This window comes from Cetorhinus maximus, unplaced genomic scaffold (assembly GCF_964194155.1).
Source record: "Cetorhinus maximus unplaced genomic scaffold, sCetMax3.hap1.1 HAP1_SCAFFOLD_1593, whole genome shotgun sequence".
Lineage (NCBI taxonomy): Eukaryota > Metazoa > Chordata > Chondrichthyes > Lamniformes > Cetorhinidae > Cetorhinus > Cetorhinus maximus.
Genome location: NW_027597533.1, coordinates 20,198 through 36,697, shown reverse-complemented (window position 1 = coordinate 36,697; position 16,500 = coordinate 20,198). Strand labels below are relative to the sequence as shown.

At 45.1% G+C, this 16,500-nt stretch overlaps 1 protein-coding gene and 1 pseudogene across 2 annotated transcripts in view; one reads left to right on the top strand and one right to left on the bottom strand.

Moving 5' to 3' along the window:
- The window catches only part of LOC144676427 (uncharacterized), a gene marked incomplete at its 5' end in the record, with an annotated part of 54,785 nt that extends 39,023 nt beyond the window's left edge, over positions 1-15,762 (top strand). The window contains 2 exon segments of the mRNA XM_078536846.1: positions 3,477-4,240; positions 14,925-15,762. Coding sequence (XP_078392972.1) covers positions 3,477-4,240; positions 14,925-15,432 — 1,272 coding nt within the window.
- Positions 10,550-12,581, bottom strand: LOC144676431 (uncharacterized; annotated as a pseudogene). The gene has a single exon (XR_013575331.1). The product of XR_013575331.1 is annotated as an uncharacterized LOC144676431 (transcript).
- Positions 15,763-16,500: the final 738 nt, after the last annotated feature.

Sequence of the window (16,500 nt, the reverse complement as noted above, 5' to 3'; positions counted from 1 at the left end):
CCCTTCCCACAGTCTCCACATTTCCATGGTTTCTCCATGGTGTCTCTCCAGATTCGACAATGAGTTGAAGTCTCGTCCCCACACAGATAATGTGACAGACAACAGTCTCTCACTGCTGTGAATGATGCAATGTTTGTTCAGATTGTATAACTGGTTAAGTCTCTTTCCACAGTCAGTACACTGGAACACATTCAGTCAGGCGTGTGTGTCTCGGTGCTTTTCCAGTCACACTGATGTTTAAAACCTTTTGAAGCAGACAGAACAGACAAACATTTCTCCTTCCAGATTCAAAGGCCAATGTTTTACACGTCCCAATGAATCAAGTGACTTTGTGAGGTTACGATGTGATGTTTTGATATTTCTGTCTGCAAATCCTCTCCTTCTAAAATACTGTAAAAAGAATTTACAAAAGACATCATTGTAAGTACAGGACAGAAATTCAGAACAGCCAATTCTAGTTGCTTTGGCTTATTCTTTCCTCTCTTGATATACAGGTGGAATGGGGCTCTACAGAGAGTCAGCATGGACTCATGTTGCTGAATGGACAACTTCTGTGCCTTAATGACTGGAAATATATACAGTACTATATAGGAAAACTAGAAATAATAATAAATGTACTTTATTAAAGAACCATAAAAATCTAGCATTTACTGTATTAACACTAGACATACACAATCTATATTCAAAAATAGAGTCATAGAGTTTTATAGCATGGAAAGAGGCCCTTCAGCCCATCGTGACTGCGCTGGTCATCAAGCCTCTATCTACTCTAATCCCATTTTCCAGCACTTGGCCCATAGCCTTGTGTGCTATGGCATTTCAAGCGTTCATCTAAATACTTCTTACATGTTGTGATGGTTCCTGCCTCTACCACCCTCTCAGGCAGTGAGTTCCAAAAACCCCCCACCCTCTGGGTGAAAAAATCTTTCCCCAAATCCCTTCCAAACCTCCTGCTCCTTAGCTTAAATCTATGTCCCCTGGTTACTGACCCCTCCACTAAGGGGAAAGGTTACTTCCTATCTACACTATCTGTGCCCCTCAAAATTTTGCACACCTCAATCAGGTCCCCCCTCAGCCTTCTCTGCTCTAAGGAAAACAACCCCAGCCTACCTACCCCTTTTTGATCCCTTTTTTTTACTGTCATTTTTATTTCTTAATTTTTATTTATCTTTTTCCAACTTATTTTCATTATTATTATTTTTAAAATTTATTTCAATTTTTATTCATTGTTTTATCCCCAGCTTTTAGCCTTTTCAATCTTTTTTCCCACCACCATCCCCTCCCCCTACCCCATCCCACCCCACCCCACCCCACCCCACCCCACCCCCACCCCACCCCCACCCCCACTAGGGCCATCTGTCACTTTCAAGAGTGCTTACCCTGGTCCTGCCAATATCACATTCTGCTTTCCACTCTTCATGTCTCCATTAGCACCTCCTTTAGCCAGTACCACCACTATTAACAGCCCTTTGACCTTTTGTTTATGACATCTTTCGCAATCTCTCCTTTGCCTCCACCTGTTACACCTCCTTTAAACAGTATATATTTCACAATATTTCTACTTCCCTTTAGCTCTGAAGAAGTCATATGGACTCAAAACGTTAACTCTGTCTTTTTCTCCACAGATGCTGTCAGACCTGCTGAGTTTTTCCAGCACTTTTTGTTTTTGTTCCAGCCTATCTAGTCTCTCTTCATAGCTGAAATGATCCAGCCCAGGCAACACCCTGGCAAATCTCCTCTGCACCCTCTCCAGTGCAATCACATCCTTCCTACAGTGTGGTGACCAGAATTTCACACAGTACTCCAGATGTGGCCTAACACTTTTTACAACTCCATCATGACCTCTCTGCTCTTGTATTCAGTGCCTTGTCGAATAAAGGTAAGTATCCCATATGCCTTCTTAACCACGTTATCTACCTGTCCTGCTGCCATCAAAGATTGATGGACATACACACCAAGGTCCCTCTGACCCTCTGTACTTCCAAGGGTCCTACCGCTCTCGTGTATTCCCTTGCCTTGTTAGTCCTCCCAAAATGCATCACCTCACTCTTTAATGTCCTACCTTACTAGCTTGTCATCTTAAATGTCAGCCATCTCCTGGGGAAATCACCCCTTTAATTGTTAACATTAGGAAAGAGAGCAACCTTTCAACCAGACAAGTTAATGTGTCAGGTTGAGGGAACAAAGAATGGCAATGATTTTAAGAGAAAGAGACGTGAGCCAACCTTTCCAGAGTCTGCACCCTCCCTGGATTCACTTCTTCTCCCTTCAGTTCCTGCAAGTCCATAATTAAACCCCAGAATTAAAAAACAAATCGAAGTAAAAACATTGATTTCCTCACAGATGTTGCCCAGAGGAGCAAGTTTTGGTTTGAAGCTGATTGTCTCACCTTTCGCATTGTGACGTCCACAATGGAACGTTCACCGAATCAGCCAATAGGAATCACTCTGTTCCACGGTGACGTCCTCGGCTTCCAGTCTGCAGGCCAGGCGCGCGGACACGGGAGCCCCGCCCCCACCCGTTTTGCCCCCTCCCCCTGCACCTCCTCGAGACAAGGTTTCCAGGTAACCGGCTGTCGGCTCCGGCCAGAGGGAGAAGTCGCTCGGCGAACTCCCCATCCCCCCCTCTGTCTACGGCGGTTGGCTGGTTCAAAAAGAGATCGAGCGACTGCTGGCGGCAACTGCACTGCGCCTGCTCCGGACAGCAGCGCTTTCTGCGCCTGCGCTGCCAGCTGAGGGAGTGGGGGAGGGGAGTTTACAATATGTCTTCCCCTCATTTTCTTCCAAGTCCTGTAGTTTGATTTTAAACAGCACAACATTTGTTTTAGCTTCACACACTCTAAAAATAGAGGCCGAGTTTCCTCAATTTCTCCTCATAGGAAAATCCCACCCCGCAGGCATTAGTCTGGTGAACTCTTGCTGAACTCCCCCTGTGACAAGTATATTCTCCCTTAGGTAAGGAGACCAAAACTGTACTAAACACTCCAGCTAATGGAGGGAGTGTGTGTGGGGGCAGCTACTTACAGCGCTTGGGGAGAAAGAAAGGAAATAATGTTCCAGAGAAATTAAGAACAGGTAATTCTAGTTTCTATCCTGGACTGAGAGTGCTGACTTTTATAAACTCCTTTGAGAGGATATTAGAAGAGGAGGATTTACAGAGACGAAAATCGAACCAAACATCAAGTGAAGAATTGGCAGTCACTCAATTATTGTGCGACCTGAACATCAGCAGCCTTTGAATCTTGAAGGAGAAAACTTTGTCTGTTCTGTGCGCTTCAGAAGATTTTAAAATCAGTGTGACTGAGAAAGGACGAAGACACACACCCGAGTGAGAGTGTTCCAGTGCACTGACTGTGGTAAGAGCTTTAACCAGTTAAACAGCCTGTAAGAACATCACTATTTACAGCTGGGAGAGACCGTACATGTGCTATATGTGGACGCCTCAGCTGATCAACGAACCTGAAGAGAGACTAGGAGGCCCACACTATGGAAAAACCATGGAAGTGTGGGGACTGTGGGAATGGATTCAGATCCCCATCTCAGCTGGAAATTCATCAACGCAGTCACACTGGAGAGAGACCATTCACCTGCTGTGAGTGTGGGAAGGGGTTCACTCATTCATCCCACCTGCTCAGACACCAGCGAATTCACACCAGGGAGAGGCCGTTCACCTGCTGTGAGTGTGGAAAGGCATTCACTACTTCATCCGACCTGCTGACACACCAGCGAATTCATACCGGGGAGAGGCCATTCACCTGTTCTGATTGTGGGAAGGGATTTAGTCGGTTATCTCACTTACAGGCACACCAGCGCGTTCACACTGGGGAGAAGCCGTTCACCTGCTCTGATTGTGGAAAGGGATTCTCTCACTCCTCCAACCTGCGGATACACCAGCGAGTTCACACTGGGGAGAGGCCGTTCAGCTGCTCCGAGTGTGGTAAGGCATTCATTGATTCATCAAGCCTGCGGATACACCTTCGAGTTCACACCAGGGAGAGGCCATTCACTTGCTCTGAGTGTGGGAAAGGATTCAGTCGGTCGTCCTTCCTGAAGGCACACCAGCGGATTCACACCGGGGAGTGGCCACCCACCTGCTCTGAGTGTGGGAAAGCATTCATTGATTCATCCAGCCTGCTGAGACACCAGCATCTTCACACTGGGGAGAGACTGTTCACCTGCTCTGAGTGTGGGAAGAAATTCAGTCGATCAACCTACCTTCAGAAACATCAGCGAGTTCACAAATGATAACAGGGGTTGGATTCTGCTGTTATTGCTGCCGTCAGTCACATCCCGGAGAGAACCATGTTCATTCTGACGATTGATGAAGTGGGAGGGCCTGAGTGTTTCTTTCTGCTGGACTGGCCGGTCTCATGACTTTGCTTCCAGTGGGCTGATGCTCTTTTAGCCTGGGAGTGCATGTTTCCACTGAACTGACTCACAAAAGCTGATGTAGAATGTCTATTTTATCCTGGATAGTAAATAGTGTTTTTTCTACCACTACAGATAGGTCTCAAGTAAATACATTTGTCTCTGTTCCATTGGGTCTACAGCACAGGGCTTGGCCAGCAGTTATTGCCCATCCCTAATTGCCCTTGTTCAGAGGACATTTAAGAGTCAACCACATTGCTGTGGGTCTGTAGTCACACGTAGGCCAGGTAAGGACAGCAGATTTCCTTTCCTAAGGGACATTAGTGAACCAGATGTCATCATCAGACTTTTAATTCCAGATTTTTGTTTGATTTAATTTTCACCATCTGCTGTGTTGGGATTCAAACCCAGGTCCACAGACCCAAACCCTGGGTGTCTGGAATAGTGGTATTGTCCAGTGACAATACCACTATGCTCCACACGAGCCTCCACCCATCCTTATCTAAACCTGCAATAATCTTGTTCACCTCTATCAAAACTCCCCTCAGCCTCCTTTACTTCAAGAAGAACAATCCCAGCTTCTCCAACTTAAACTTGTAAAAATCCTTCATCCCTGGAACCGTTCTGGTAAATCTCCTCTACACCCTCTCAAGGACCCTCGCATCCTCTTAAAGTGTAGTGACCAGGACCGGACTCAGGACTCTCATAGTGGCCTCACCAGAGCTTTATAAACTATTGGCATAACTTCCCCACTTTTGTTCTCAATACCTCTGTTTCTGAAGCCCAAGATCCCATATACTCAAAACAGGAATATCAAACCTTTTTACTTGAACATTAAAAGCATTTGAACAACATTCTTAAAATGGCTAAAGAAGATTTTGACCAATGAAGGAACGAGCTGTTGCCACAAAAAGAAGCCTTTCTGAACTTGTTGTCTCAAAAAGAGAATACAAAATGTTTGAGTCTGGGAAATGAACTGAAAAATGAAAAAGTTCCACCTCCAACTGAACAAGAAGAAGACACTTTAAATGTGGAATTGACTGGGATATTCCTTTTGGATTTAAACAATGGAGAAACTACAGACATGGAAGAAAATAAAGCTCAAAGGGTGAACTCTGAACAAACAGATTTTCAAACTGAAATTGAAAATACACATATGAACAGCAATGAGGGCTCTCCTTTTGCAGAAGGAACTTTGGACTATAATTATTGTAAGAAGAAAACTTTCAGAAAACACTGCAAGCTGTAATATTTCACATCTTCAGTGGAATGTGATTCCTGGACATGGAATTCAGCAATGTGCTGTTATCAAGATAGACTTGTGAATTTGAAGTGGACATTGGAGGGATTATTATGTGTATTGCATGTTATAAGATAGTTAAACATAGGAAAACATAGGATTCAGGAACAGGAGTCAGCCACTTGGCCCCTCGAGCCTGCTCCGCCATTCGATAAGATATGGCTGTTGTTAAGATGTACAGCAGGTTGTAAGTTGTAATATTCTAAATAGGATATTACGAGGGTGAGACATTTTCATTTCTTCCTGAGGAAGGTGTTGTGAATATCTAGTTTCATAATTCATGTTTTAGAAATATAACTTTTAGTTTAGGAATTGGATTTTTTTTAAATGTACGATAATTGGAAAACCTGGGCTGAGAATCTGACAAAAACACCCTAAGGGAATTCACAATCACAAGGTGTGGCCCATGTTGATTTAAGAAGCCAAAGCTCAAAGGGTAAGAACTGTAAAACGGCAGGTGGGCTCTTTTAGCTGGAGACCTGGAGACATTGGGTCTGACAATTATTGTCCTGACAATTTCTGGTGATAGACTATCCATCAATATTCATTACAAGCCTACCGACTCCCACAGCTACCTCAACTAAAACTCCTCACACCCCGCTTCCTGTAAGGACTCCATCCCATTCTCTCAGTTCCTTTCCCTCCGTCGCATCGGTTCTGATGATGCCACTTTCCAAAACAGTTCCTCTGACATGTCTTCCTTCTTCCTTAACTGAGGTTTTCCACCCATGGTGGTTGACAGGGCCCTCAACCGTGTCCGGCCCATCTCCCGTGCATCCGCCCTCACACCTTCCTCTCCCTCCCAGAACCATGATAGGGTCCCCCTTGTCCTCACTTATCACCCCACCAGCCTCTGCATTCAAAGGATCATCCTCTGCCATTTCCGCCAACTCCAGCATGATGCCACCACAAAACACATCTTCCCTTCACCCCCCCCCACCACACTGGCGGCTTTCCGCAGGGATTGTACCCTCCGGTTCCACTCCTCCATCATCTCCTACACCTCAGCCCCCTCCCACGGCACCTTCCCACGCAACCTTAGAAGGTGCAACACCTGCCCCTTTGCTTCCCCCCTCCTCACCGTCCAAGGGCCCAAACACTCCTTTCAAGTAAAGCAGTGCTTCACTTGCACTTCCCTAAATTTAGTCTGCTGCATTCGCTGCTCCCAAAGCACTCTCCTCTACATTGGAGAGACCAAATGCAGACTGGGTGACCGCTTTGCAGAACACCTTCAGTCTGTCCGCAAGCATGACCCAGACCTCCCTGTCGCTTGCCATTTCAACACACCACCCTGTTCTCATGCCCACATGTCTGTCCTTGGCATGCTGCAATGTTCCAGTGAAGCTCAATGCAAACTGGAGGAACAGCACCTCATCATCCGACTAGGCACTTTACAGTCTTCTGGACTTAATATTGAGTTCAACAATTTCAGATCATGAACTCTCTCCTCCATCCCCACCCACTTTCCGATCCCCCCTTTTCCAATAATTTATAATTTTTTTACAAATATATTTTTCTTTTCCCACCTATTTTTAAATTTATTTCGATCTATTGTTTTATCTCCACCTTTTAGCCCATTTCGACCCCTTCCCCCCACCCCACCCCCACTAGGGCCATCTGCTGCTAGCTTGTCCTGCTTTCTACCCTTAATATCTGCATTAGCACATTCCTTAGATAATATCACCACCGTCAATGCCCCTTTGTCTATGACATCTTTGGCAGTCTCTTCTTGGCGTCCACCTATCACTGCCCCCCTATCGAGCTCTACCTGTCCCACCCCCCTCTACCAGCTTATATTTCACCTCATTTCTATATTTCTTAGTTTGATGAAGGGTCATACAGACTCGAAATGTCAACTGTATCCCTCTCCGCAGATGCCGTCAGACCTGCTGAGCTTTTCCAGGTATTTTTGTTTTTGTTCTAGATTTCCAGCATCCGCAGTATTTTGCTTTTATCTTAATTATTATCCTGTCTTTGTTAGAGAGGTGAATTCTTTATGCAGACCTCAGGGAAAAAAGCTTTGGTTTTGAAGCTAAAAGTTAATTAATTTAAATATCAATTGGACATCCCAACTGGTCTCTGTTACCATGGGGATAAGTGATTCAGGGTGGAGCCTTGGTTGGAATTCTGCGTGTTTCTCACAGAAAGCAGGCAGTCTGCAGTTCGCTTGGACGCAGCCAGCTGTGGGACCAGGAGGTGTGAACCAGCTGGAAACTTATAGGGCCATTAGGAACTAGGGGTGTTCCTAATGTTTAAATCCCTCAGCAAAAAGGCGTTGAATCCCACGCTTGGACTGAGGAGTCCACAGTTTTGAGGTCTTAAAGGAAAGTTGGAGGGTTGTTTAGCCAAAAGCTAATGGAAGGACCACCATAAAATCTTGGAACTTGGAGAACAGCTGGAATACTGAGGAGAATTAAAGAGAATTCTGGAGAGCTTTGACATATCTTTGGGATGGTCCCAGGAACAGAAGTGAATGAACCTTCAAAATATCGTTAAATATAAATGAATTCATGTGTTAGGGGTGGGGGGGAAGTTAAAAAAGTAGAACTGGGTTAATAGTATAAGTCTTTATTAACTATCGTGTTAAGTTCATTGTGCTGGTTTTTAATTTTCTTTTCTCTTATATACATAGTAAAGTTTGTTTTTGTTTAAAAATATGGAATCTTGTGGCGTAATTCTTTCAGTTAATCACTGGGTATTCGAATTTCTCTTTAAAAGTTAATGGTCTCGACTGGGATCCTAACAATAGCCACAAACAATATTTCGAAACAGAAAGAATATGATTTTCCTTATTTTGTACAAAGCATTACATGATGAGACACCCATAGCTAGGATTCCCAATAATTTCTGAGTTCAAGCAGTTCTTTTCATGAAATAATCTGATAATTGATGACTAAAATTGGAACTAATTGTTGTGCTTTCTAAAGCAGGAGGGCTATCGCCCAGCACAGAGGGTAATTTGGGATTTCTCCCATAGACCAATTGATAGGGACTATACCCTCCAACCATCTGAAGTGAATTCTTTACATGAATCATCCATGCCAGTGCAGTGGTCAACTTGCAGTTTGGCTGATCAGCTAAGATTTTATGCATTTCATTGATCACCGCGTGATTCCTTTCACAGAGTCCATTGCTGAAAGGACTTTCAGCTGTGATGTTCATGAACATAATGTTCATGTTTTCACACATGTCTCTAAACTCATTAGCAAATTCCCCTCCATTATCAGTCAGAAACTTAGCTGGTGCCCCAGGTCTAGTCCCTATCCATTTCTCCATGACTTGGTCTATAATCACTCTTTTGTCCTTGCCATGTGTTATGAGAGAAACACTAAATCGAGTTACTATGTCCATAAAGTGTAGAATGAAAATATTTCTGAATTTGTCCCATACCTTTAGATCCATGGCAACTAACTTGTTCAAGTCACATGCCAAGGGAAGGTTTACAATAGGATGTGACGGTGTCCTCCGATACTTTTTACAGATTTCACACCTTGCATTAATCTCTTCTATGAGCCTCGTATGCTCTTCATCAACCACCCTGCAGGAGTTTTAATCTTTGACAAGAAGGGTGAGCAAACTGTCTTTGTAGCTTTAAGACAATTTGCTTTTCTTCTCGCTGATTCTTATCACTTGATTCCATTAATCTTTCTCAAACACTCTGATTCGAAACAGCAGGTATTGTTAAAGGGATACGATAATGCCCTGATTGAGTAAACTGCAGACTCACTGACTTTCCAAAAACAGTTGTCTTATCTTGATTCATGTCCAGTTGCAATTGTGCCTTTTACCTAAGGTTTACTCAACAGTGAGGGGATCTCACAAAAGACTACACCAGTCCTGATAAAGTGGCTGAATCCAGATATTTTGCATGGAATCACCACTCTTTTTAGTGGCTTCAATGTGTGACATCACCCAAACCTAAACAAGTTGAACCCTCCTTAACCTTGTGTCCATCTTCACCACGAGGTGAATCTGGGTAACATCTTCACCAATCTGATCCACATACTGTCGAGGTGCAGCCACTATCTAACACAGCACAGTTGAAAGCGTCTGTGAACAATATACTCAGAAATGGACCAAAACTCTTTGTGACGAGTACAATTCCTTCAGAGTGATAATTGTCATGATCTTCAGCCTCAGAATTCTCTGTGTCATGAGTCACTTTGAAGACCCTGATTTTCCACTTTGGGCAGTTTGGCTCATAATCATATTTTGAGTTAATCCTGAAACACTTGTTAATTGTTCCCATTCACCTATTAGTGCTGTTCCAATCCAGATCTGTTAAAGGTGCTTTCGCCCTCATTCAAAACCTGTCAAAGTCCGATTATGCTCACAGGCTTTCTTGTAAATATTATCAATGAACCCGAATAGAAGATCCAAACCTTCATCGATATCCAACTGACAGGCATCCAGCTCACAAAATTCTTCTGTTCTGATTTTACTTTTGTTAGGAAGTGACAGTGCCAAGGCCAGACCTTGTTCCCTCCTTGGTTGGGACATAACCCGTGTCCACATATCCACTTCATTCTTCCACTGGTTGTATGGCTCAGACTCCAAGAACAGGCTGGGTATCTGACCCTGACAATTGCTTTCAGCCATTTCTCACAAAAATTACTAGGATTGGAAGCTTTTGTCCAAAATTTTATTTCCGTTTAGTTTCCATCCTTCGCCATTAGGCAAGCAATCTGTTACCATGACAGCCTTATGGTGAAGAAAGAAACTGGAGCCAGTCTTTACTTGGTATAGACTTATTCACAGAGTGAAACTTTAGTTATATAACTCCTGACTCCACTCCATGCCAGTAAGTTTCCTTTTATCTGTGCTCAAGTAACCATCCAATCAATTCCCTTCACCTATGTATATGTAACCACAGCTGATACAATTAACACCCACAGTCAGAGCATCGAAAGGGCCTGTAATCAGTGTGACTGCAATAGTGTCTCAGCAGGTTGGATGACTCCATGAATCCTTTCGCACACTCAGAGCCGGTGAACGGGCTCTCTCCTCTGTGTGAATTCGGCGGTGCTTCCGCAGGCTGGATGTATCAGCAAATTCCTTCTCGCACTCAGAACAGGTGAAAGGCCTCTCCCCAGTGTGAACACGCTGGTGTCTCAGCAGGTTGGATGATTCAGTGAATCCTTTCCCACACAGAGAGCAGGAGAACAGCCTCTCCCCGGTGTGAACTCGCCGGTGCTTCCATAGGCTGGATGAATTTGGGAATCCCTTCCCACATTCAGAGCAGGAGAATGGCCTCTCTCCAGTATGAACACGTCGGTGTGCCCGCAGGCTGGTTGACCGAGTGAATCCCTTCCCACACACGGAGCAAGTGAATGGTCTCTCTCCGGTGTGCGCTATCTGGTGCCGCAGAAGGTTGGTTAACCGAGTGAATCCCTTCTCACACACGGGGAAAGTGAATGGCCTCTCCCCAGTGTGAACAACACTGTGGTTCTGCAGGGTGGATGATTCACTGAATCCCTTCCCACAGACGGAGCAGATGTATGGCCTCTCCCCAGTGTGAACGCGTTGGTGCAACCGCAGGTGTGATGACTGAGTGAATCCCTTGCCACACACGGAGCAGGTGAACGGCCTCTCCCCGGTGTGAACTCGCTTGTGTGTAACCAGATGTGATGAGTGATTGAATCCCTTGCCACACTGAGAGCAGGTGAATGGCCTCTCCCCCGTGTGAATGCGTCGATGAATTTCGAGTGCAGATGGGGAACGGAATCTCTTCCCACAGTCCCCACATTTCCACGGTTTCTCTATGGTGCAGGTGTCCTTGTGTCTCTGCATGTTCGCCAATCAGCTGAAGCCTCATCTGTACACAGAATATGTGTACGGCCTCTCTCTGCTGTGAATGGTGCAATATTTTTTCAGGCTGTGTAACTGGTTAGAGCTCCCTCCACGGTCAATCCACTGAAACACTCGCAGTCAGGGGTGCGTGTCTCTGTGTTTTTCCATTCACATTGATGTTTAAAAATGTCAGAAAGAGACAGAGCGTTGATGAGTTTCTAGCTTTGATGGGGAAATCAATCCCTTCCCACAGTCCCCACATTTCCATGGTTTCTCAGAGGACCTGATGTCCTTGTGTCTCTCCAGGCTGGACAATCAGTTGAAGCCTTGTTCACAAGCAGAACACATGAATGATTTTTCCCTGCTGTGAATGGTGTGATTTTTATTCAGTCTGTGTAACGGATTAAAACTCTTTCCACAGCCAGTGCACTGGAACACTCTCATTCGGGTGTGTGAATGTCTTGGTGCTTTATCAGTCACAGTGATGTTTGAAATCTTTTTCCACAGACAGAATAGACAAACGTTTACCCTTCCTCATTCAAAGGCCAGTGATATTCAGGTTCTGCTGAATCAAGTGACAGTGAGATCCTCCCCTTCTAACCTCCTGTAAAATGCGTTTACAGAAGTTATCACTGTAAATACAAGATATTTTCTTTTATTCATTCATGGGATGTGGGCTTTGCTGGCTGGGCCAGCATTTATTGCCCATCCCTAGTTGTTCTTGAGAAGGTGGTGGTGAGCTGCCTTCTTCAGCTGCTGCAGTCCATGTGGTATTAAATATATAAATTCAGAACAGAGAATTCTAGTTTCTATGGAACATTTTTCCCTCTCATTCCTCCAAATCTATAAATCTCTGTCCCACACACTCCTCTCCCTCTCTGCTCATTGTTCCAGACTCAGTGTCCAGTCTCCAACTTATTCTTTTCTCCTCTCCAGATTCTCTCTCCTCCTGTCCTTAAACTGGTGACTCAGGCTGTGGATCAATCCCACTCCTTCACTCTAATTCTACCAAATACTTTGCCTCAAAACAACAAATTACCTTCATTGACTTTAGCAGTGATGTTAAATGAACGGAAATAACCACCTTTTCCCAATTGGGCCTCCGGTTCAGTTTGGTGCCGCAGAGCAGCCGGAAGCGGCGGATGGTGATTCCGGACCAATAGGAAGAGAGGGGGCGGGGCTGGAGGACCGAGTTGGGGCTGCTGGTCCTCCAACCAATCGGAGTGAATGAGGGGCGGGGCCCTAATCGCACGCCCCGGCGCATGCATGTTATGGGGCAGAGATTGGAGCATGCGCAGTGCGGGGGCTGGACGATGTCCTGTTGAATCCGTGGGGGGGGATGACTTGAGGCAGGAGAGGAATAGAGGTGGCAGGTGGACTTGGAGGCTTCAGAAACACCTCATGTAGGCTCCCATATCCCATGTTTCCAACAAGCGGAACAGCAGTTGAGGGGTTTCTGATGACAGGCCCGAGGGTAACGGCCGCACCGCCATCTTGAGAAGGGAGGGTGTGCAGCCGGGCGCATGCGCGGCGACAGGGATGATGGGATTTGGACCCAGGAAATTCAAACCAAAGATCCCATCAGGATCTGAGCAAGTCAGAAACAGAAATACCTGGCAAAACTCAGCAGGTCTGGCAGCATCGGCGGAGAAGAGCACAGTTGACGTTTCGAGTCCTCATGACCCTTCAACAGAACTAAGTAAAAATAGGAAAGGGGTGAAATATAAGCTGGTTTAAGGGTGGGGGGGGGAGAAGGGGGGGTTGTTGGGACAAGCAAGCAGTGATAGGAGGAGATAACTAAAAGATGTCACAGACAAAAGAACAAAGAGGTGTTGAAGGTGGTGATATTATCTAAAAGAATGTGCTAATTAAGTGGAGAGCAGGACAAGCAAGGTACAGATAGCTCTAGTGGGGTGGGGTGAAATAAGACTAAAAGGGCATAAAAGGTATAGATAAACAATGGGTGGAAATACATTTAAAAGTAATGGAAATAGGTGGGAAAAGAAAAATCTATATAAATTATTGGAAAAAACAAAAAGGAGGGGGAAGAAACGGAAAGGGGGTGGGGATGGACGAGGGAGTTCAAGATCTAAAACTGTTGAACTCAATATTCAGTCCGGAAGGCTGTAAAGTGCCTAGTCGGAAGATGAGGTGCTGTTCCTACAGTTTGCGTTGAGCTTCACTGGAACAATGCAGCAAGCCAAGGACGTAAGTCCCTCAAGTCACCAGGACCTGGGTATCATCTGCATCTGATTGTGGAAGGACAAACAGGGCTGCCTGCTCTGTTTGTGGTAAGTGTGACCCTGGTGTGACTGCACCGATGAATTTCCAGCTCTGATGGGTAACTGAAAACCTTTCCACAGTCCCCACATTTCCAGTTTCTCTCCAGTGTGACTGCGCTGGTTTTGTCTTCGGGCAGAAGAGCTGAAGCCTCGGCCACACACACAAAACACGTATATGGTTTATCCAGGCTGGAAACGGGTCCCTTTGCTTCCATGTTCAAAGGCCGATGATATTCAGGTCCTCATGATTCTGTCAGATCTTGATGTGATGTTCGGTTTGTGTTTCCCGTCTGTAAATCCACCTCTTCCAACACGTTGAAAAATGAATTTAAAACAGGACAAGGGAGTGTGAGGGAATCAGAAAAACAGAAAGGCAGGTTGTGCTACTGAGCTGAATGAATCTGGTAATTTGGGGGCTAGAATAAAGTGGGCAGAGCTTCAGGGTCCCAGTGACCAGGAGAGAAAATCATTGATTCGTTGATTTTATTCCAACTTTCCACACAGGCACCAGAGAACTGAACCTAGCCAGAGTAGAGGGAGGGAGGGAGATAACTGGGAAATGGCAGAGATGGTGAGATGGTTTTGAATATCAGCCCAGGGAGGAGGGAGAGTGTGTAGGATGGGGATTTACAGTTTTGGAGGAACAAGAGAGGGAAAAATGTTCGATAGTGACTTGAATTGTCTGTTCTGAATTTTCACCCTGTACTTATTGTTGACTTTGCTAAACTCCTTTTACAGGGCATTAGAAGGGGAGGATGCGCAAATGGAAAATTCAAACCAAACATCACATCAGGATCTGACATAGTCACTGGATTCATCAGGACCTGAATATCATTGGCCTTTGCATATGGAAAGGGAAATGTTTGTCTGTTCTGCCTGAGGGAAAAGATTTCAAGCATCAATGTGATTGGAAAAGCACCAAGACACAAATATCTGAGTGGGAGTGTTGCAGTGAACTAACTGTGGAAAGAGCTTTAACCAGTTACATAGCCTGAAAAAATATCACACTATTCACAGCGGGGAAAAATCGTGTACGTGTTTTGTGTGTGGACAAGGCTTCAGCTTGTCATGCAACCTGGAGAAACTCAAGGACATCCACGCCATGGAGAAACCATGGAAATGTGGGGACTGTGGGAAGGGATTCAATTACCCATCCAAGCTGGAAACTCATCGACGCACTCACACTGAGGAGAAGCCATTCACCTGCTCCGTGTGTGGGAAGGGATTCACTCAGTCATCTATCCTGCTAACACATCAGCGAGTTCACACTGGGGAGAGACCATTCATTTGTTCTGTATGTGGAAAGGGGTTTAGTTGTGCATCCCATCTTGTGACAGACGAGTGAGTTCACACTGGGGAGAGGCCGTTCACCTGCTCTGTCTGTGGGAAGCGATTCACTGTTTCATCCCGTCTTCTGACGCACGAGCGAGTTCACACCGGAGAGAAGCCATTCACCTGCTCCGAGTGTGGGAAAGGATTCATTTCCTCATCCCTCCTTCTGGCACATCAGCGAGTTCACACTGCGGAGAGGCTGTTCACCTGCTTGGTGTGTGGGAAGGGATTCACTGTTTCATCCAGGCTGCTAACACACCAGGGGATTCACAATAGAGAGACACCATTCACCTGTTCCATCTGTGGAAAGGGTTTCACTCATTCATCACATCTGCTGAGACACCAGCGTGTGCACATCTAGAGGAGGCTCTTACTGCTGCTGTTAATCTGCTCCATGTGTTGGAAGGGATCTACTTGTTCAGCCACCTCTTGACACATCAACATCTTCACTCTGATAAAAGACGTTGCAAATGCTCTGACTGAGAAGAGCTTTACAATTACAAATAACCTGCTGAAACTTCAAGAGGACATCAACAGGCTGCTGGATTGGGGAGACACAAAGCCTGACAAAATTCAACACAGAAAAATGTGAGGTGATACACTTCGATAGGAAGATTGAGGAGAGACTGATCATGTTAAACATTAATGAACAGTGAGAGCTGTGTAAGAATATGGGGCTGTTGAGGGTATTTTGAGAAATTAGGATTGCAAGCATTAAATGGTCAGAAACATTTCTCTGAATAGATTCTCTCTGCAATGAGATGCACTGCCTTGGACTTTCTACTGCCTCAAGGTTTTGAATGTGTGAGAAGTGGATTTGGTGTTGTATAAACTCCCTTATTATCCCAAGGAAAGAACAAGCGGAAGTTCTTCTTTGATTGTGGAAATACAGCGAGCTCTTGTAAACCTGGGGAATATTATCAATTAGAAATCCTTGTTGCTAATTTCCAGCATTGAGCTTTGACACAGTTAGAACACTCGTCACCATGAAGGTCCTGGGTTACCTCAGCACCATGGAAACAGACACCCAGTTTGCGTTTGTGCTCAAGCCCAGGGTGAAAAGCCGATAGGGGGAGGCTCAGGAACACTTCCCAGAGACAGAACCTACTAGGCTAATGATTGGCTAGAATGGGACTATAGGAGATCGATGATTGGATGGATTTTTCTGTGATTCCAGGTTTGGGGATTTATCCCAGTGGGTTTGAGTCATTCTCAGTTTGGAAAGGTCAGGAAGGTCACTGCTCCAAATTGGCTTAAACACGAATGTGAATCAGAGAAATGAGGCCCCTCCTACATCCCAATGGACAATAGTGCAGAATCAAATTCTTCTTTGTACTTTGTAAACTGCTGCTCAAACACAGTGTATTCAGTTTCACCTGAATAACTGTTACCAACATGTAGCCATCTTACAACCATTGAGCAGATTGTC